General features: G+C 24.7%; 1 protein-coding gene across 3 annotated transcripts; it reads right to left on the bottom strand.

The window, feature by feature from the left end:
- Positions 1 to 1685: 1685 nt before the first annotated feature.
- LOC103572513 (hexokinase-2) lies at positions 1686 to 20863 on the bottom strand. Of its 3 annotated transcripts, none has more exons than XM_014441319.2 (10): positions 13602 to 13618; positions 12853 to 12963; positions 7633 to 7786; positions 5512 to 5730; positions 4592 to 4911; positions 3595 to 3707; positions 3359 to 3514; positions 3146 to 3285; positions 2314 to 2447; positions 1686 to 2226 (listed from the first exon to the last, which is right to left on the bottom strand). In XM_014441319.2, the coding sequence occupies exons 2-10, from the start codon at positions 12934 to 12936 to the stop codon at positions 2137 to 2139; spliced, it is 1410 nt and encodes a 469-aa protein (XP_014296805.1). In that variant the 5' UTR covers positions 12937 to 12963; positions 13602 to 13618; the 3' UTR covers positions 1686 to 2136. The 3 variants fall into 3 exon arrangements, with proteins under 3 accessions (XP_014296805.1, XP_014296804.1, XP_014296803.1); XM_014441318.2 differs by lacking the exon at positions 13602 to 13618 and adding an exon at positions 20753 to 20863 and having other exon boundaries at positions 1687 to 2226; XM_014441317.2 differs by lacking the exon at positions 13602 to 13618 and adding an exon at positions 20529 to 20857 and having other exon boundaries at positions 1687 to 2226.
- Between the last annotated feature and the right edge of the window lie 2082 nt (positions 20864 to 22945).

The following is a 22945-nucleotide window of genomic DNA, read 5'->3' on the forward strand; positions in this document are numbered from 1 at the left end:
TGTTACCGCCACCTGGCGAGTTGAGGTATGAAATAATTATTTATTGGTCTGTTCGGATTCTCCGCTCGGCGCACTGGGGCGCTTGCAATATACCCGGGAAAATTCAAATTCATAATTAAATTTAATTAGTAGAAAAAAAGTGAATTACTAATTTTAAAAAATTTATTAATTATCAGTGTATTGATTAAAATGAAATTTAAGTCAAACAAATCTTAGAATGTTAATTTCGGGTGCGAAAAAAGCGTCAAAGTACCCTGGGGTGGCGGGTCCGAACACACCAATAGAAATATAACAAAAAATTGATAATTAATGAATTATTTTAGATATATATATTAGTGTTTCAAAAAATCGACTTTTTTTTCTTGAAGAACATTGGAAAATCGACAGAGTATCTCTAGACAAAGATCCTGTTAAAATATAAGACCTTAATATTAATATTTAAAGGTGGCGATTCGCGATTTTCTATTTTCCATTTAAATAACATGGGAAAAAAAAATTTTAAGTTTGGAATTTTATACCTTGGCGATGGCTTATTGAACAGATAAGTTCAGGGCATAATTTTGTCGAGAATTAAACGCTCTAAAAAAAAAGTCTTTTATCATTTTTTGATAAATTCATCCGTTTAAAAGTTATCCGAGCTCGGAGTCAAGTTAGAGTAAATTTCAAGATTATTTTATTTTTCCAGCGAAACTATCGAACTTATCATAAAATGCCATAGAATCTTTTTTGTAGACAATTTTATTTCTTACAAATTAGTATTGATTAATTTTTTTTAAATTCTGCATTGTTTTCTAGTTATTTCCATTTTAATGCCAAGTTCTTAAAATCGATCAGAACACTATTTTTTTAGGAGCTTGGCATTAAAATGGAAATAACTAGAAAACAATGCAGAATTCGAAAAAAATTAATCAATACTAATTTGTAGGAAATAAAATTGTCTACAAAAAAGATTCTATGACATTTTATGATAAGTCCGATAGTTTCGCCGGAAAAATAAAATGATCTTGAAATTTACTCTAACTTGATTTCAAGTTCGGATAACTTTTGAATGGATGGATTTATCAAAAAATGATAAAAGACTTTTTTTGTAGAGCGTTTAATTCTCGACAAAATTATGCCCTGAACTTATCTGTTCAATAAGCCATCGCCAAGGTATAAAATTCCAAACTTAAATTTTTTTTTCCATGTTATTTAAATGGAAAATAGAAAATCGTGAATCGCCACCTTCAAATATTAATATTAAGGTCTCATATTTTAACAGGGTCTTTGTCTAGAGATACTCTTTCGATTTTTCAATATTCTTCGAGAAAAAAAAAAGTCGATTTTTTGAAACACTCTAATATATATACACATATGTATTTTAAATATATTTATACATATGTATAAATGGGCCGTAGGTCCCGTGTCTGCAATCTGTCTCGTAGATTGTCTTGCAGTCCCGAGACTACGGCCCACATATACATATGTACAGGGAATCAAGAATAGTTTTATTTTCATTGAATATCGATAAAAATAATTGCTGGTTCTTATATATATTGATATATAAACAAATATACTAGTAAAAACTTCTTACATACATAAATAATAATCAATTTATAAAATATATGTACAATGTATTGATAACATAAATTTTTTTTTAAATCTACACAAATATTTAATTTTTTACTTTTTTTTATACTTCACTTTGTCAATAAGGCCAAGTTCTTACATACTAAGATACAGATGAATGAAGTACTCTTAAAATGAATCAGTGAAAAGTGCTGCATTTTAAGAGAATATATAACATTTGAATGTCATTATGAAAAAATATAAACAAGTCAACATAAAGTAAAATCAACAATTTATATTTATATAAAATAATAGAATATGTTCTATTAAAAAATAATATTAATTTATTTTAAAATTAAACACTAAACTCTTACTATAAAATAAAAAAAAATCTAATTCTATTAAAAACTATAAAATATTATGAATTATACATAATCGAATAGTTGGAATAAAATACAAAAATCTTAGTCTTAAAATAAAAAAAAAAAATTGTATTTCTTTAGACTCGTCAAAATAAAAGAATTGATTATACACATGAAGAAATTAAATGACATACCGATAATTAGTTTATTTATTTTTAATTAACTCTTATTCTAATCTTTTTTTTATCCTTAATGCAATTGCTGCAACAATTGCAGCACCTTTACCACTTCCGTCTTGAGCATGAATAAGTTTGAACTAAAATTAAAAAAAAAAATAGAATTATTCATTATATTTTCAATATTAAACTTCTAATTAATTAATTTAACTTATTATTTAAAGTACCTTCCGAGCCGGTGTCAATAAACCAATATACTGATTCATCCAATTTTCAAATCGTGGATGATGTTTGTAGAGAGAACCATCAACAGCTATTGTTACTTCATCTCTTTCCATATGATCGAGAAGCGTTGCAACACCTTTAAGTTAATTTAAAATATATTATTAAAGTCCTTGTTCAAGTCGAATTTTACAGTAAAAAATAATCAGTAGCATCTACCAAAAAATAATTGGTAGCCATTACCAATTATTTTTCGGTAGCAACTACCGATTAGCAATTAGTAGCCGCTACCGATTGGCATTAAGTAGCTGCTACCAATTATTTTTCAGTAGCTACTACCAATTGTTTTCCAGTAGCCGCTACCGATTATTTTTCAGTAGACGCTACCAATTATTTTTCGGTAGCAGCTACCGATTAGCAATTAGTAGCCGCTACCGATTGGCATTAAGCTGCTACCGATTATTTTTCAGTAGCCACTACCGAATTTTTTCCAGTAGCCGCTACCGATTATTTTTCAGTAGATACTACCGATTATTTCGTCTTATAAGGCATACTTTGAACCTAAATGAGCATTGAAAACTTACATCAGACTTTTTAGGACATAGTCATTATAAAACCTTGAAATAAAAAGACTTAGAATTATGTCTAAGAAAGTTTAATTCATGTTTTTGTAAGTCTAAGGTCTAAGTAGGTTCAATTAAAGCCTTTGTAAGTCTAAGTAGGTCTGTTTCGAACTTTTACAATGAATATGTCCTAAAAAGTATAATACAGGTTGTTTTCAACGTTCATTTGAATTCAAAGAAATTGATTAGATTTGAATATAGTATCGAAATTTACATATTGAAACTAGGAGAGCAGCACGATTTGACGCAAGTTCACAGACATATTGAACTATTTTTAAATCTTCTTCATCAGGTACTATATTAAATTTAGCCAGTACTTCTTTTGTATGAACACTACTGCCATTAACTGTGTCTCTGTTAAAATAAAAATAATTTTAATAGGTTAATTAGGTTGAGGTGTGCAAAAATTAATTTAAGAAAAGCTTACTGTTCAATGAGAGATATGTAGTCTGTTAAAAACGTTCCTACGGAAAGTAAACTTTCCGGAACTTGTCTCGTAAATAATAAACCATCTTTTGATAATTTTGCAAGGATAACACGGACAAATTCACCAAGATATTTTCCACTGATGTATTTTTCAAATCTGAAGCATGTAAAATTAAAAACTTATGTATATATGATTAATAAATAATTATAATATTAATAATGTGAATAATTACTTACGTAAATGAATTAACTAATAAAGAATTGGCATCATTTTCGCGATCGAAATCTGTTTTGATAAAATCTAGAACACCGTTGTCACCGAAAGCACCCCATTCAATATCAATAATTACCTGTAATAAAATTGTAAAATGAAATAAATTTGAATTTAAAGAAAACGATGAAATTTTTTATTAAGATCGATTTGAATTTTTCAATCAGATTCAATCGGAGTTTCTAACCAGGGATAATAGAAATTTTGCTAATACACATAAAAATGCGTATATTATGAATATTAAGCATTGTAAGTAAAAAGAACACGTGTCAGGGCGATTAAAGTTCATTTTTCGATACAATCGCGGTTTTTTTCAAATATCTCATGAAATATGCGAATTAGAGGAAAAAGTCATGGGAACAATTTTGTAGGAAATTAAATTCTTGACAAAAAAGGTCATATTCATTTATTTTATGAAATGTGTATTTATGAAGATATTTTAAAAAAACTTTTTTTAGATCTTATCAATGGGTTTTAAGGATTACAAATTTTGAGAATAAAATTTTTCTAAGTATATAGAAACTATAACAAGCATTAATGATTGATATGCTACGAGTTACAAAGTTTTCCACATTTAAGAAAAAACGTTATTTTTAACATTCGTAATCCTAAAAATGCTCAGTTGATAAGATCTGAAGGTTTTTTAAAATATCTTCGTAAATACACATTCTATAAAAAAAATAAATATGACCTTTTTTGTCAAGAATTTAATTTCCTACAAAATTGTTCCTATGACTTTTTCCTCTAATTCGCATATTTCATGAGATATTTTAAAAAAACGCGGTTGTATCGGAAAATTTTGATCGTCGGCACGTGTTCTTTTTACTTAAAAAAAAAAACCAATTCCCCAGGTATTTTTTCACTAAAAAGAAGCTTTTTATGGGGCGCCTGAGAAAATTTGATTTTCAACGACCACCCTATTACATATATATAACTTTATTGAAGAGGATGAATATTTTTTACCTCACGCTCGCCATGACGTTCAGGTTCCCAGTGCTCCACTTTATCAGCTCGTTCAAGATAACAAGCATTACTTCCTGTCCCCAGGATAAGACCAATAGCAGTATTAGGATCTTGAGTAGCACCCTGAAGAAGTGTTCCCGTAGTATCATTAAGCACAGCCAACACTTTAACTCTCGTATCACCACGGCGGGCTATAGCGTCTTTTAATAGCTGTACTGCGTCCTTATTAACGACATCAGGGCAATTGAAGCTCTTGGTCCAAGTCACTAGAATTCCCGTTTCCAATGAATGTTGTATCATTGGAAATGAAAAAGTAAACCCTAAAATGTAAAACATATAACTTTAGATAAAACATATGATCGCATAAAACCTTCTTTCTAAGAACGCATTGTAAAAGTCACTATTAAGCAGCAAATAGTCACTTATTGTAACTACTTTTACTTAAGTGTCATACTTCTCACTAATAAACATTGAATAGTCGTTATTTTAACTAATTTAATTTTAAAAGAGTTGCAAGGTAATTATTAATAAAATAGTAATAAATATTGATATAAGTATTAAACTTTTAATCGCAAGTGTCTTAAAAAGTGATTTATGGCATGTTATTAATTTCTGTTGAAAAATTATGATAAAGCTGTATGGATTATCACAGAAATCCTATCGGGATGTATAGAAACCTCTTGTAAAAAATAAATATGAATGGAGCGATAAAAAATTTTTAAATAAATTCTATCGTATTGTTTAAGCAGAGTTCCATTCAATATGTATATACTCTGATAAAACTTTCCATATATATAAAACCTCAGTGCTTTGTTTTCTAAAATTTGTGTTGATAACTGTATGGATTCGCTTCGAAAGTAAATTTACAACTAAATAAATAAAATAAGTTTTTATAGATAGTTGCTAATAATTATAATTACCTAAAGGAAGCTCTACATCTTGAAGACCCTCGCTGATTACAAAATTGCTGACACATTCAGCAAGGTATTCAAATAATGGCAATCCTGATCCGGTTCTTAGATGGGCATCGATGTGATATTTTTTTACGTCTTCTCTTACGACAACACCATTTACCAATTCTAGTAAGAGAACACGAAAATTCGTTCCTCCCAAATCAAGAGCCAAAAATAATCCTTCCTCTGTAATGATCAATTAAATAAATAATTAGTAAAATAATTAAATAGAAATATCAGCTCTCTAATTCTTATATGATAAATTCTTATGAGTTTTTCTTTCTAACCTAGAAAGTATGCTAGAGATAGGGTTCCCGCATGAAAATACCATATATGATAAATATATATGGAAAAATATATAATCAATATGGGAACATATAAGTGGCCAAAAACGATATATATTTTCTTATATATAATATAGTAAGTTTTAATATAATTAATTATATACGTAAGTTTATAAGTTAATACATGTATTGTATATATTTATAATCATATATGTAAACTTATAAGTTAGCGCATATATGTATTACATATATTGATAATTATATATGTAAATTTGTAAGCTAGCACACATATATATTCTGAACACAATGTTTGAATCTTATAACAGAGAGAGAAAGAAAAGAATATATTTTATTTATTCTTATATATATGGGGAGACTTATATGGTTCTATATATCGAAAAATATACAAAAATTTATAAAGTTAAATACATGGTACATACATCGTGTCATATAATGATGAATTATATATATATTCTTATTTGTTTCTATATATAAATAACATTTATTTTTAAATATATTAAAATTATAAGTTTTCAAATATATAAATAATATATTGAAGTTATACGAAAATATATGAAATCATATAAGAAAAAACATATATAGAAATATAATAAAATCGGCCAAAATCTATATAAAGTTCTATATAAGATTTCTTGGATTGTTACATATATATTTATATCTGTAACATATATTTTTTAATGTATGTTTATTATATGATATTTTCATGCGGGTTCAAAAATTTATACAAGATTTTTATATATATTGTGCACGTTTTAATTACGCGGGCCAAAAAATTAAATCTGTTTCAAAATAAATGATAAATTCAAATGTGTTTCATTTAATATATGTTTTTAAATCGTATATATTACATATATAAATTTAATCGGTTTTAATCCGTACTATTCCCTATCTGGGCCAATATCAGATTTGTCTTCGCATTATATTCAGCCTGTTTTTAATCCCTTTTAGATTAGAAACAAACTTTTTTGTTATAATTGTTAGTCTGTTCATTTGTTTTTAGGACGAAGACTTTTTTTTACCATAATTTTTAGTCAACTTTTAATCGCCTTTAGATAAAAAACAGGACTCTTTACAAATATAAACAATAATAATAATCTGGATTTATAAATTTATTTTAATTTTCTTGAAATTTGAAAAATGCTAATGCGCTTGCGTAATAAGATGTCACAAGAATTTTGATGATTTCTAATGCCAAAATATTTTTCGATTTTATCCAGTAAATAAGAAAAATTAATTTACATTTTAAGAGTAATTTTATTACTTTTATTCAATATTATAAATATTTAGTCAAGACAACTCAAAAATAAAGTTGTCAAATTATCATTAACTGCCGGCATTTTTAAACAAAAGACACTAAGTAAATGGTGAACAAAACATAATCAATTCTGTAACTTTGAATATTTTTTATAAATATTGTCCATAAATAAAAATATTCCAAGTCCATGATTTAATCTAGTTTTGTCCTCGCAAATTTTTAGAACTAAATTTTTCCAAGTTCAAGAATTAATTTAGTTTCGTTTGCCCGTAGCAGTTGTTTTTTAAAACAACAGATCAAAAACAGCTTTAAATTTTTATAAAAGATCAAAAACATCAATTAGTTAAAATACAGACCAATAGTCCAAATGCTGTCCAGTTAGACTAAAATCAGATAAAATTTTTCGACCCGGGCAAAGCTAAATATACTGGAGAAACTTGAATACAGGTTTTCTAACATAATCCGCGTAAGAATTTTTTTCACGTTTAGTCGGCGGGTGAATGAAATTTACAATGCTTTAAAATATACCTGTTCCATCAGGCAATTCAGGTATATACGTATTCTCCATTTGAAGAGAAGACGGCTGCTGATGAATTCCTTTATTCATTTCAGATCGAAAAATATCTTGGATTTTTCTGGCGGTCGCAGCAGACAATCTCATCTGCGCCAACAAATTCTCGATCTAAAATCAGTAATTAATTAACTTTAATTATTAATTATAAGATAATTAGTTTTATCTGCGTAAATAAAACTAGTAAATATTAATTATAAAGACATTAAAAGTAATTTCCCGGAAACGCGCTCAGTATCAGGGGAATCGATATAAAATAAGCGATAAACAAGTATTACAACATATACATATATAGTAGTGGTAATACTGTCAGTATTACAATGTCACGGTCACGTCAATTAGATTTTCTCATTAATGTTTTACATCTACGAACGTTAAAAAAAAAGTAATGTAAACACACTATTTGCGATATAAATAGTTAATGACAAAATTATACAGAAATTATTTCTTTTCTGATAAGTTTGATGGCGCCGAGAAAACGAGTCTTAAATATATTATCATATTTCATATATTTTAGTAAGAAACACTAATGTGAATCAATGAATGCATTACTTTTACTATTTATGACTGAATGTAGTATAAATTACAAAATGCTAAATACAACTATATGTTTATTTGAAAAATTGCTGTATTATTACTTTTATTACTGATTCATTCGTATTCTCTATTAATATAACAGCAGTTTTTATAAAAAGTATATTAAAGTAATACCACACTGCTAAATTTTCTCTGCTAAAATATAAAAATTAACTAAAGATAGGAATTAAATACTCTGCAGTATGCAAAAATTACAATCTGATTAGTCATTTCTGTAAATCAGATGAATAGTCTAGTATGTAATGTTATAAGGAAACTAAAAATTACTAAACGGTTTGTAATTTTTCAAAGGCAGATCGATGAAATTAACAATTGGTAGAGATTAAGTATACGAATATGTATTACAAGTTCAAAGACTTTCGGTTAAAGGAGACATTGGACAGGCGGACTTCGGACAGAATTCGCATGCGGGAGATCAGGGTTCGAATCTCGGTCAAGTCAAATCATATTTTTAATTTTAAAAATATGACATCAACACTTATACATATGCCATAAATAATAAAAAAGATAGAAATAATTATAATACTAATAATAATGATAATAATAATAACAATAATTATAATAATAATAATAATAATAATAATATTAATAGTAATAATAATAATAATAATAATAATAATAATAATAATAACAACACTAATAATAATAGTAATAATAATAATAATAACAATAATAACAATAATAATAACAATAATAATTATAATAATAATGATAATAATAACAATAATAACAATAATCATAATAATAACAATAATCATAATAATGATAATAATAATAATAATAATAATAATGATAATAATAATAATAATAATAATAATAATAATAATGATAATAATAATAATAATAATAATAATAATAATAATAATAATAATAATAATAATAGTAACACTAATAATAATAATAATAATAATAATAATAATAATAATAATAATAATAATAATAATAATAATAATAATAATAATAATAATAATAATAATAATAATAATAATAATAATAATAATAACAATAACAATAACAATAATAATAATGACAATAATAATAATAATGATAATAATAATAATAATAATAATAATAATAATAATAATAATAATAATAATAATAATAATAATAATAATAATAATAATAATAATAATAATAATAATAATAATAATAATAATAATAATAATAATAATAATAATAATAATAATAATAATAATAATAATAATAATGATAATGAAGAGTTAAAAACTAATAAAAATTTAATTCTATCCCAATATAGTAAAATATACTATATTTGGTATTAAATTTCACTAAACATACAGTAAAATTAACTCATGTATTTTATATTTATTAGTATACTCAAATAACAAAAAATACTAAATATAAATAAAAATTCAATTTACAAAATATTAAAAGTTACACAATTTCATAGCGTTTTAAGTTAACGATATAATTTAGTAATTTTAATCCAATTAGTAAATAAAGTTCCCTATATTTTTTCTGTCCATGTATTCATCAATGTTAATAAAGATATTAAATAGGAAACATTAAGTTGATCTTTACAGCGGGAAAATTCTTCATTAAAGCATCTAAATCAGTAAAACATATATATTATAAGTAATGAATGTGTAAAATAGTATAGATACCACATGTAATTCTCAGAAGATAATTTATTGATGAAATTACGTCATACAATTCAAAGCAATTAAAAATACGAGTATATCGTTAATATTATTTAATTTTTGTTATTCTTTAAGTAAAAAAAAAAAAAAAATGAGTTCTGCTAAGTGTAAATTGCACTGAATCATTGGATGGAAAATATTCAATCAATTATACGTATGTATATGTATTTTTTTTATAATGATAAATGATGATTATTTTTAATCGAATTGTGCGGAACAATTGTTGGACTCATTTGAATATTTGTAAATACAAATTGTAAATAAATATTCATTATTTTTTTTTTAATTACACTTACAAATAGGAGTCAGGAAGTATTACCATATTTAGCATATAGAAAAAAAAAATTCTCTGCACTAAAAATTTTCACTCGCCCAAAGATAATTTTTTTGTTCATAAGATATTTTTTGCGTTTTGAATTGAAATTGTAAATTTTCTTGGAGCGAAAAAAAAAGTCTATTGAGCTAAAAAAAAAAAATTTCTTACTTCAAGAAACTTTTTCTAATTCTAAGAAAATTTTTGCTTTTATTTCATAATACAAAACATTTCTTAAGACTAGTAAAAAATGTTCTTGAGTCAAGAATAATTTTTTTGAGACAAGAACAATTTTCTTGGAACAAGAATAATTTTCTTTAAACAAAAATAATTTTCTTGAGAAAAGAACAATTTTCTTGAAACAACAATAATTTTCTTGAGACAAGAACAATTTTCTTAAAACAACAATAATTTTCTTGAGACAAGAACAACTTACTCAAGACAAGAATAATTTTCTTGAGACAAGAATAATTTTCTTGAGACAAGAATAATTTTCTTGAGACAAGAATAATTTTCTTGAAACAAGAATAATTTTCTTGAGACAAGAACACTTTTCTTGAAACAAGAATAATTGTCTTGAGACAAAAACAATTTTCTCAAGACAAGAATAATTTTCTTGAGAAAAGAACAATTTTCTTGAAACAAGAATAATTTTTTTGAGACAAGAACAATTTTCATGAAACAAGAATAATTTTCTTAAAACAAGTAAGAAAAGTTCTTGAGAGAAGAATAATTTTTTTGAAACAAGAATACTTTTCTTGAGAGAAAAATAATTTTGTTAAAACAATAATAATTTTCTTGAGACAAGAACAATTTTCTTGGAACAAGAATAATTTTCTTGAAACAAGAATAATTTTCTTGAGACAAGAACACTTTTCTTGAAACAAGAATAATTGTCTTGAGACAAGAACAATTTTCTCAAGACAAGAATAATTTTCTTGAGAAAAAAACAATTTTCTTGAAACAAGAATAATTTTCTTGAGACAAGAACAATTTTCATGAAACAAGAATAATTTTCTTAAGACAAGTAAGAAAAGTTCTTGAGAGAAGAATAATTTTTTTGAAACAAGAATACTTTTCTTGAGAAAAGAATAATTTTTTTGAAACAAGAATAATTTTCTTGAGACAAGAACAATTTTCATGAAACAAGAATAATGTTCTTAAAACAAGTAAGAAAAGTTCTTGAGAGAAGAATAATTTTTTTGAAACAAGAATACTTTTCTTGAGAGAAGAATAATTTTTTTGAAACAAGAATAATTTTTTTGAAACAAGAACAATTTCCTTGAAACAGTTTAATAGGAATTTTTTTGAGACAAGAAAAAATTTTCTTGAGCAAATATATTGTTTCTAATCCTAAGAAAATTTATGTTATTATTTCATAGTAAAAAGTTTTTCTTACGCAACAAAAGTTTTTTTTTGTATGCAGCAAAAAAATAGAATAAATTTCTTAAAAAGAAAATTCATTGAATAAGGCGAACTGCACAATATTCTTCAACAAGGAGGCTCGCTTTTAATAAATTATTTTATTGGTCAATAGTTCAATCGAGTTTAGTAAGTCCACTACATCATCTACATATAATAGTAAAATGAATAATCTATTCTTATCAACGATAGTGAATGATAAATTATCGTGTGTCTGATAAAAAAAAGTCTTTCATGATTTTTTTCTTTACTTATATAAAATAAAAAATATCGATTAAATAATCTTCTACGTGGTCCAACGAACTTGACGTACTAATCGATAATCCTTAAGGTCCTTATAGTGATAACCTTAAGATTACGTATATGACTTTTTTATTCTCATTTAAAATGAAACTGATAGCCATTCATATTATTGATAGCAGTTTAAATAAAAATCAATTTAATAGCAAACTTATCTATATATATATATATATATATATATATATATATATATATATATATATATGTATATATATATATATATATATATGTAAAATAGCTTTTTTTTTCTAATTGTTACGCTTTTATTTATTTATTTATTTTTTTTTTTTCAATATATGTTCGTAAATCCCCTCGTCTGTATCACTTCAGATACTTAGGCTTAATTTACGGAGTGCTCGACTGAGCTATTATTAGTTTTTTAATGTAAAGTAGGGTCCATATAATAATAAATTGTATGCTATATAATTTATCCATCCATATATTGATATATATACATATCTAATGATAATATTATTGACTTCTCGAAAATAATTTCAAAAAATTTACGCAAATTAAAATATATTATTTCCTATTCATTAATGAATACCTACAGAAGAAAATTATATATAGGGAATTTTACTTAAAAATATAAATAAAAAGTAATAAAATCATGGGTGGAGAAAGGGGGGGAGGATGGACTCCTTAAGTTATGGGGTCCCATTTCGCCTTAAAATCTTTCGAGGCTCCTAAAATATTAAAAGGTCCATTCCCCCTCCCCTCCTCTATTAAGGGAGAGTGGGGCAAAATTGATTGACATATATATAACATATAAGTCCTCATTTCTTAAGGGGCCCATTATATCGCCCCCTCTCCTATTTCTTACTAAAATATATAAAATATTTTCGATATTTGTTTTCTCTAAATAATATACTATTATAACGTACCTTTTGTCTTTTGACATCATCCGGAAGATCCAAAGGACTAACTTGGATCGCTTCGTGAAGAACTCTCTCAGAGGGTACCATCATTTTCTTTTAACTGTCTTCTGCTAACTTCTATAAAAAAAAAAAAAAAAATTGTTAGAAAAATAGACATTTAAAAATTATCAATAAATGTGATTTTGTATACGGAGAAAAAAGTACAGTAAAAATTACAATACTCTAGTAAAATTTACTGACAGATATGAAAAAATATATTCTGTATTGTAATTATTATTAAACGTTTAGTAAAATTTACTAGTCAGTAATAATTACATATGATATTCAAAATTACTCGTAATGTATTTTTTGCTAAGACGATTATATTTTTTACTATTTGTACAGTAAATTTTACTATAAGTACTATTAATAAATACTAATTTAAGAAAGTCAATTTTCTAATACAATATAGGATTCGTTACTATACAAAATATTAAAAATTACTATACGCAATGTATTTTTTGCTAACACGATTATATTTTTTTACTATCTGTATAGTAAATTCTACTGTGTATAGATAAAATTAAAAGTTGGTGGGGATAGCATATACAAATATGTATTACAAGTTCTGAAACTTTTGTCCAAAGGAGACTTATCAAAACACATGTTTTATCAAAATAAAATCGAACAATGTTTATTTTTATCTCCTTGATGAAATAGAATAAAATTCCGAATTATTTATTATCAATGTTACAAATAATCAGACGGGTACCCACAGGCAATTTAAAATCATCACGGCTACTTAGTCGAGCCCGCAGATAACTTTCTCACTTGTTATCGATCGTATGACATGATTATATACGACCATCAAATCAGAACTACTTGTTACTTCAAGTGGTTATATTTCATTTATACTTAATAAAAAAAAAAAAAAAGAAGAATAACATGAAATGAATATCGCGCAGAAATTTATTTCATCATCCACTCTAAAAATAAACTAAACAGTGATAAAAAACAATAAAAAAAAAAAAAAAAAAAAAAAAAAAACGATTAGTTAATAGAATATAATATTTAATAGAGAAGAATTACAAGAAACACAAACTCAAGAAAGTGTGAAATAATAAAAGCAATAATTTTTGGGTTACGATATCATTTGTCACCATAGAAATATATGTTCTTTTGTACTGTACATTTATCAATAAGAAAATAAAAAAATTTTTGATAAATTTATCAGATTATTGTATTTTTAAATTAATAATTAGATACTTAATAAATTGGTTTTAGTTTAAATTTAATCAAAATTTTGTATATTGTATTTTTTAGGTAATTATATATATATATGAGTATTAATTTGCGTTGTACGTTGGTTTATGTATAGCATAGACGGAATTCACTGATCCACTAAACACGTGGATAAATTTTTACGATGCATTACGTCACGTTATTTTTATTTTATTTGATCTCTTAGTAGTCTAGTCATGATATTATGAAACAATCACAAGTTGTCATTAAATATGATAAAGCATTGGTATTTGCAGAAAATTTTTAGAGATTTTGTGAAATTGAGACACAGAAGAAAAAGATTTTTTTGTGCAAGAAAAATTTCTTATTAGGAAGGGAAAATAAATTTTATTACTACACTGAGGGAAAATAGATTTTAGAAACCATGGAAAATACAGGATATTAGATATTAATGAATAATGGTAAAAAGTGGAACCTGTTATCAATAATTACTATTATGTGCTTAATGCAAAGTAGTTTACTAATTTTTGTAGATTCCTAAAAACTATCAATTATTTCAAAAAGTAAAATATTATTACTTTTAGGTATAAGTGACTTATTAGTGAAAGTTTATTAATTTATGGCATAATCTATTAAAAAGCAATGATTGGTCAAATTAAGAATTGCTATCTTAGATACTGATTTTTCCGGCCGGAAATTGCTAAAGTTACAAACTTTTATTTTATAAATTCGATATCACTGATCAATTATTAGCTTAAAATATCATTTATTTATCATTATAAATTAATTTACAATATACATAAATCGAATAAGTAGTAAATAATAAAATGAAAAATTAGTATACTAGATACTGATTTTGTTGCTCATAAAAATACCGAAAATTTTTAAGTCTTATTTTATAAATTCTATCCCATTGACTAATAATTAATATAAAATGTTATTTATTCGTTATTATAAATTAATTTATTATATACATATATCGAATAAGTGGTAAATAATAAAATGAAAAATTCGTATACTAGATCTTTATATATTAATATGTACGTTTACTAATTTTTCGGTTCCTCATTTTAAATTTTTATATTTATTTGAATAGTAATAACTAGATACCAATTTATCGATTCTTTTTCACATTAATTTTAATATACGAAATTACAAATTTAGCTCTTCTGTGTATCAAATTTAAATATAAATAGTAGCCATTTTGTAATATATATCATGATTCTGGTTTGATAGTAATATCGAATATAACATTAATATTAATTTTAAGTTGAAAGTAAACTACACTGAGAGAAGTGAATGGTATATTCTCCAATGTAACATAGTAATCATTACTATGTAGCATGGTAACTCAAGTTTTTTAGCCGTATTATTTATTTGACATAGTATTTTGTCCGATGTTGAATGGTAACGCTAGCCATACTAGCATGGTAATCATTACTATGCTAGCATGGGAATGATTACCATGCTACATTGGAATCATTCCTATGCTACATTGTAATTATTACAATTTCGATGAAGCTGCTTCCAATTGAAGGTAGTAAGGTTAATATTAAAATAAGGTTTTATAATGAAAAAATTAGGTTGTTTAATTAATAATGAATAAATTTTTAACTGATTTAAAACATTTTTAAATAAAATAATAAATATTAACATTAACATATTTTAACATGGGTTATTTTTATTAGAAAAATATTATAATAATTTAATTATTTATTGAAAGTACATTTAATTAATATTTAATTGCAAGTAAAATTATTATTTATGAATTATTAATGTAGAGGAAGTTAACAATTATCTAAATTAAAAATATTGAATCCAGTGCTTTGGAATATACATTTTTCCGTCTGCAGCAGTGACGATACGTGTGGTAGAATAACATTTTAAATCAGAATACAATAGACAATGATACTTTGTCAAATAATACTTGAGTTTCGTATGATTGATAATTTTCATTAAAATAATATTCATTGACATAAGTAGTAATTAAGATTAATATATGTACAGGTTATATTAGACATATATACTATATAGCAGCGCTTAATATTGAAACTGCTTTCACGCTATTCAGCATGGGACTCAGTACCATTCTAGCATGGTTTTGATTACTATGCTACAAAGTAATATTTACCAGTAGCATGATTACTATGTAGTATGGTAAATGTTACCAGAAGAATGGTAATCATTCCTATGCTACATAGTAATGATTCCTATGCTTTAAAAAATAGGACTGGTTACCATGTAGTATGGTAATTATTACCATACTCTCCTCTCTGTGTATAAACTATTTAAATTTTGAGCATTATTTTTTTCCGTGTGCCCGAAAAATTTTCGTTTTCAATTTATAATGCAAAAATTTTTTGGCGCCAAGTTATTTTAAATAATATCAATTTTGATTTGTTTAAAAAATAAAATTATTTATTAAAAGAACAGAAAAAATTTCTGAATGACATTCGAGCGGTATGTAAAGGACATATTAGATTGGGATCTTTAAGAGTTTACTTAATAGCTGTTCTATTTAATAAACCAATCGTTCTTACTACTGGTGTAATTACTACCAATTTCTTATGTTCTGACCGATGTAAATAAATAAATTAAACTACTCAGTCGTACTTAAATTATTGTCAACAAATGGCTGTAATTTGTGTTCATTTTTTTCTCAGTATCCATTTACCTCTAATGTAGACATTAAATTTTTTTTGTGCCTAGAGATTTTTTTTTTTAGTGTCTTTTCCAGACCAAATAAAAACTTTTCCGAAATTATCTGAAAACTATCTGTTATGAATTTTCTTCAAACGAATTTTTTAAAAATTCTAAATCAAGAGTAAGTTTACTCAAAGTCTACAGTTTAAGTTGACAAATATTATATAAATTTAGAATATGACATGTTTTATAGATATTATATGTTATATAAATATTTTTAGAGAATTCAAATTTATAATATTACTTTATTGCATGCATATTCCTTCTAATTTTATCACATTAATGCTGGATACTTAGCAGTATAGACTCAAATTTGTGGTCTCTTTCTAAAAGACGTTTAGATAATAAATTGTCACGTATTTATACAAAGCTATTTTTAAATATAGTTCTAAAAATAGACTATTAATTCAATCAGACTTTTTAAATTTTATCAGCTTCAATGATTGCTTCAGTTTATTATGACATTAAAAAAAAAAAAAAATATGTCTATCGATTGACCCTGCGGGCCAGCCCTAAGACTTCCCGCCCATTCCATCCTTGAGCTCGAAAATACTATTGTATGTCATTGTTTTCGGAAAAAACTGTTTTTTAGCATTTCTTTTTCCCACGATAACTTACGAATCGAGTCATTTTTTAAAAATTTGAAAAAAACTGAAAAAAAAAATTTTTTTTTTGTTTTTCTTCCATATCTTAGAGTCTATTTGATCGATCGATTTGAAATTTTCAGAAAAGTTGACGGCCAACAAACTCTTTTGATTGCCACCTCAAACATGTTAATCGGTCAGTTCATTAAAAAGATATTAAAAGTTTACATCCATACACACACACACACACACACACACACACATACAGACACTCGGACATCCTTCTGAAAATAGTCAGAATAGCTTCCTTGGACCTCAAAACGTCGACATCTGATGAAAACTCAATTCTCGAAAATCGGGGTGAAACCAATAATTTCCCGACTTTTTGAAAATTAATAATTTTCTTAGCAGGAAGTTAAAAATATTTCCTGGGACAAGTAAAAATTTTATTAAAGTAAGAAGTAGAATCTCCCTAATGTGACTCTCCATGATGTTACACTCTTTAAATTTAACAAAATTCTCTCCCTAATGTTAACAATCCTGTCTCCCACTACATTTTTCCGCTCAACCAATCAAAAAAAGTCTCAGTGGCGGGCAATTTAAATCTTCTCATTTGCACCTATACGATAAACCCTAACCTAAAAATAATTTTTTTTTTCGTACATCACGCAATTCGACTGCGCAGACCTGCGCACATAAGACACGAGAATTGGTATAGTGGGGACGACAGGATTTGTTCACATTACGTAATGGTCCTGGACAGGAGTGTTAACATTTCGGAGATTTTACTGTAGCCCTAAGAAAATTTTCATTTCCTAAAAAAAAAAATATATTTGTTGCATTAAAAACTGATATTTGTCTGTGTAGGTTTAATTAAAAAAGATTAAATAAAAAATCGCAAGAGGCAATATTGTATCTCTTTGTAGCTGGAAGAGCAAATAAACCTCGATTAAAACCAATTGAAAGGTGTAAACGTCAGATACAATAATTTAGCCAGTTGACATGACCACGCTATATTCTAATTTCAGACACATATGAACTCTGCTAATTTACTAAGTTGTCATTTAACAATTTAGTTTTGTTATAAAAAGAAAAAAAAACATTAATTTAAATTATCATCAATTTACTTTAAATAAGTATTGCAAAAATACTCATGCCAGCAGAATAAACATATCCGATTTAATGTGATATTTTAAGATATATATAAAAATATATCTGCATAAATCACGGTAATATATATGACGTACACATCCGCATATTTAAAAAAATAACAAAACTGAAAATTATCAATAAATTGATGCGACAAATTATTTTCCAATAATTAATTATTATAATTTTTATGTAAAATAAATAAAAATAAAATTTATTTTAATTTTATCTCTAATTGCACTTGAAATTATCAGCTACTTCGAGCCTCGTGTTGTCTGATAACAAATTTAAACTAAAGACTACGATACATTTTGTCGTTAAAATTATTTAAATAATCGTTTATTGGCACAAATAATTAATTAAAATAATTAATTCTTGAAGAAAGTATTTAATTATCATATGGAATTATATTCTGTACTTTATTTCAAAATTATTATCTCAAATATTCCATAAATTAACGGTATATAAATACAGCCTTTCAAATTTCTCGATTAAATTTAAAATTTTTGAAATTAGTAAAGAAGAAAACTTTTGGCCAGTTTAAAAATTTGACCTCATTTTGATGTAATTAGGCTGTATTTGAAGTAATTAGGCTGTTTTTGAATTTTTTAAAAAATTTTAAAATGCTTTTGATCTGAAAATGATCGAAAATCGACAAAAATAAATATTAGACGGAAAAATTGAAATTTTGATATACGGGACACTAAAAACTATGAATCCCGTTTAAAAAAAAATGTACGAATTTTTAATTTTCAAAACGTCACCATGAAACTTTTTTTGAAAGTTTGTTTTTATGATTTTAAAGTTAGCAGACAATTAAAAATTTTTTGATATTTTTTTTCAACGATTCAATTTTGAAAAATGAAAAAACAAAAATATGCACATGTAGAAAATTTAAAAAACTGTAGGTGCAATTTTTTTAAATATTTTTTTTTTTTTGTTAATTTATTGTTTTTAAAAAAATCAAAAAATTATTGGAATAAAAATATTCATGATACTGAACTTAGTGTTTAATAATTTTTTGGATTTTCTAAACGAATGATAAATTATAAAAAAAAATATTTCGAAAAATTGCACTTGTAGACTTTTAAATTTTCTACATGTGCATTTTTTCAATTTTTTTTTTTCTTTAAATTTAATCGTTCAAAAAAGAAATCAAAAAGTTTTTAATTGTCTGCTAACTTTGAATCATAAATAATCATTAATTTTTCGAAATAAAAAAAAATTCGTGTTAAGTTTTGAAGTTTACAGAATTCACAGCTTTTTACGTTTTTCAAAAATTTTTTGAAAATTGTCTGAATAAAGAACAATACCATGCAAAATTCGAATTAATTTCACATGTTTAGTAATTCTAAAAAAAAGTAAAATTAAATAAAAATAACTGACTTATTTTTTGATTATTCTCAAAAATGATAAATTACAAAAAAAAAAAATTTGAAAAAATTGCACTTATAGTTTTTTTAATTTCCTAAATGTGCATATTTTTAGTTTTTTTTTTTTTTTAACTCTTTGTAAAAAAAAACAAAAATTGTTCTAATTCTGTTAGCAGACAATCAGTAACTTTCTGATTTTTTTTTAAACAAACCAATTACAAAAAATCAAAAACTAAAAATATGCACATGTAAAAAATTTAATAAACTACAGGTGCAATTTTTTCAAATACTTTTTTTTTATAATTTAGTGCTTAAAAAAAAATCAAAAAATTATTAGACCTCGACTAACTTCAGTATCATTATTATTAATTATCTAAAAATCAGGACCGTTTTAAAAATTATTTTAATTTAATTAGAAAAAAAAATAAAAAAATGCACATGTAGAAAATTAAAAAAACTACAAGTGCAATTTTTCAAAAATTTTTTTTTTTCAATATTTCATTAATTCCGTCAACTTCCAACTCATGACACTTTCGACCAATTTTCAAGTTGATTAATAAAAATTAATTTAGCCATAAAAAAAAATTACTATATAATATATCATATTTTTTTTATCAATGATATGTTTAGTAGTACAATAAACGTAGCTTACATTAAACAGAATTTGACAGCACCGCCAATTGATTAAATATCCAAATTACACTCAACTGCACGTCTCGACACTTAACTCGTATCAAAATATATACCAGAATATCAATATATATCGTTAAAAATATCCTACTGATTTTTCAATCTCTCCGACAATACCCAAATATATGTAAGTATATATATGAATAAAAAATAAAATAGTAGTTATAGAATAAATAAAATAATTACTCCAATTTACTTGCATCCGTTTCTATCAGATGAAAAAATGATAGAACGTGAATGAAACTGGATAGAACCTCGGCGAGTACTGCATTGACTCCGAGCCTCCAAGAGTGGTCGAGCCTCCACATATTTCCCCACTACCTCACGCTATATATATTTTATATTACAGCAACATATAAAAAGTAACACGTAGACATGATTTTTACGTCTTGCGTACATCAATGTGTGAAGATAATTTACATACACTCTCACATTAAGATTACATGACATTTAAACCATACAATATATTAGTTCATTCACGTTATATATATATATATATATATATGACGTATTAAATATTTATATTAATATTCATTTTTTTAATTAATATTTTTAATTTAGTGGATTTTTTTAAATATATATATTTCAATTAAAAATTAAGTTACGCAAAAGTAGATAACATAAAAATTTATAAGAATTTCGTCATATAAAGAAAAAAAAATCTCGAGTTTCGGACAGATTAGATTGCACGAGTAAATGTATTTGTTGTATAATTTCACTAATACTATCAATTTTATTGTCGCACTTGAATCAAGTTCTACGCATTAATTTTTTTTTTTTTTATTTTTTTTATTACTATTCAGTAGTGATAATTTTTCTGTATCTATTTAGTTGATTTTGTCAATCCATGAGTTTAGATGAGTTTATCTCAAAAATATTTATCGTGTAAATTATGAAATTTTTCAATCAAAAAAATTATTTTTTTTTTTTTTATATGAATTTTTAATTTTTTTTATTTGGTTAATTTAATAGTTTATGTAAAAAAAAAAATTAGTTATCTTTACACTGGAGCAGTAAATTAGTTTCTGTTAAAAAGCTAGTTCTTTTTTTGACGGTTGATTCAGTGACTTTTAACGAGAGATATTTATCTTAGAGGTTTTCGATAAGGATATTTTAGTAGTTGTTTCGAGACTATTTTTATGGATACATTTAAAAAATAGCTTTTTTAAGTACATGGAAAAAACAAAATGTTAAAAATTAATAAATAATATAAAAAAGTGGAATATGTTATCAATAATTAGTACTATTATGTGCTCAAGGCAAAGTAGTTTACTAATTTTTGTAGATTCCTAAAAACTACTATCATCGTTTCAAAAAGTAACTAAATATTATTACTTTTAGGTAGAATAAGTGACTTATTAGTGAAAGTTTATTAATTCATGGCATAATCTATTAAAAATCAATGATTGGTCAAATTAAGAATTGCTATCTTAGATACTGATTTTTCCGGCCGGAAATTGCAAAAGTTACAAACTTTTATTTTATAAATTCGATATCACTGATCGATTATTAGCTTAAAATGTCATTTATTCATCATTATAAATTAATTTACAATATACATAAATCGAATAAGTGGTAAATAATAAAATGAAAAATTAGTATACTAGATACTGATTTTGTTGCTCATAAAAATACCGAAAATTTTTAACTCTTAATTTATAAATTCTATCCCATTGACTAATAATTAGTATAAAATGTTATTTATTCGTTATTATAAATTAATTTATTATATACATTTATCGAATAAGTGGTAAATAATAAAATGAAAAATTCGTATACTAGATCTTTATATATTAATATGTACGTTATCTAATTTTTCGGTTTCTCATTTTTTTAATTTTTCTATGTTAATTTGAATAGTAATTCATTTTCATATTAATTTTAATATACGAAATTACAAATTTAATGAATTTTTAGTTATATCTAGTAAATTTTACTATCCCCGTTCAGTGAATTTTACTATGCCGTTTAGTAAATTTTACTATATTAGAATGGAAAAGAATAAAATTGAATTTTTATTAGCTTTTAACTTTTTATTATTATTGCTATCATTTTGATCATTATTGTTATTTACGTCATCTGTATTGGTGATGGTGTTGATTTTTGTTTTTTAAAAAATCACTTGTCTCAACCGAGATTCGAACCCTGATCTCCCGCGCGCAAGTCTTTCCTATGTCTGACGGCCCGATGTCTCCTTTGGACAAAAGTTTCAGAACTTGTAATACATATTTGTATATGCTATCCCCACCAACTTTTAATTTTATCTATACACAGTAGAATTTACTATACAGACAGTAAAAAAATATAATCGTGTTAGCAAAAAATACATTGCGCATAGTAATTTTTAATATTTTGTATAGTAACAAATCCTATATTGTA

Source organism: Microplitis demolitor, chromosome 8, assembly GCF_026212275.2.
Source record: "Microplitis demolitor isolate Queensland-Clemson2020A chromosome 8, iyMicDemo2.1a, whole genome shotgun sequence".
NCBI lineage: Eukaryota > Metazoa > Arthropoda > Insecta > Hymenoptera > Braconidae > Microplitis > Microplitis demolitor.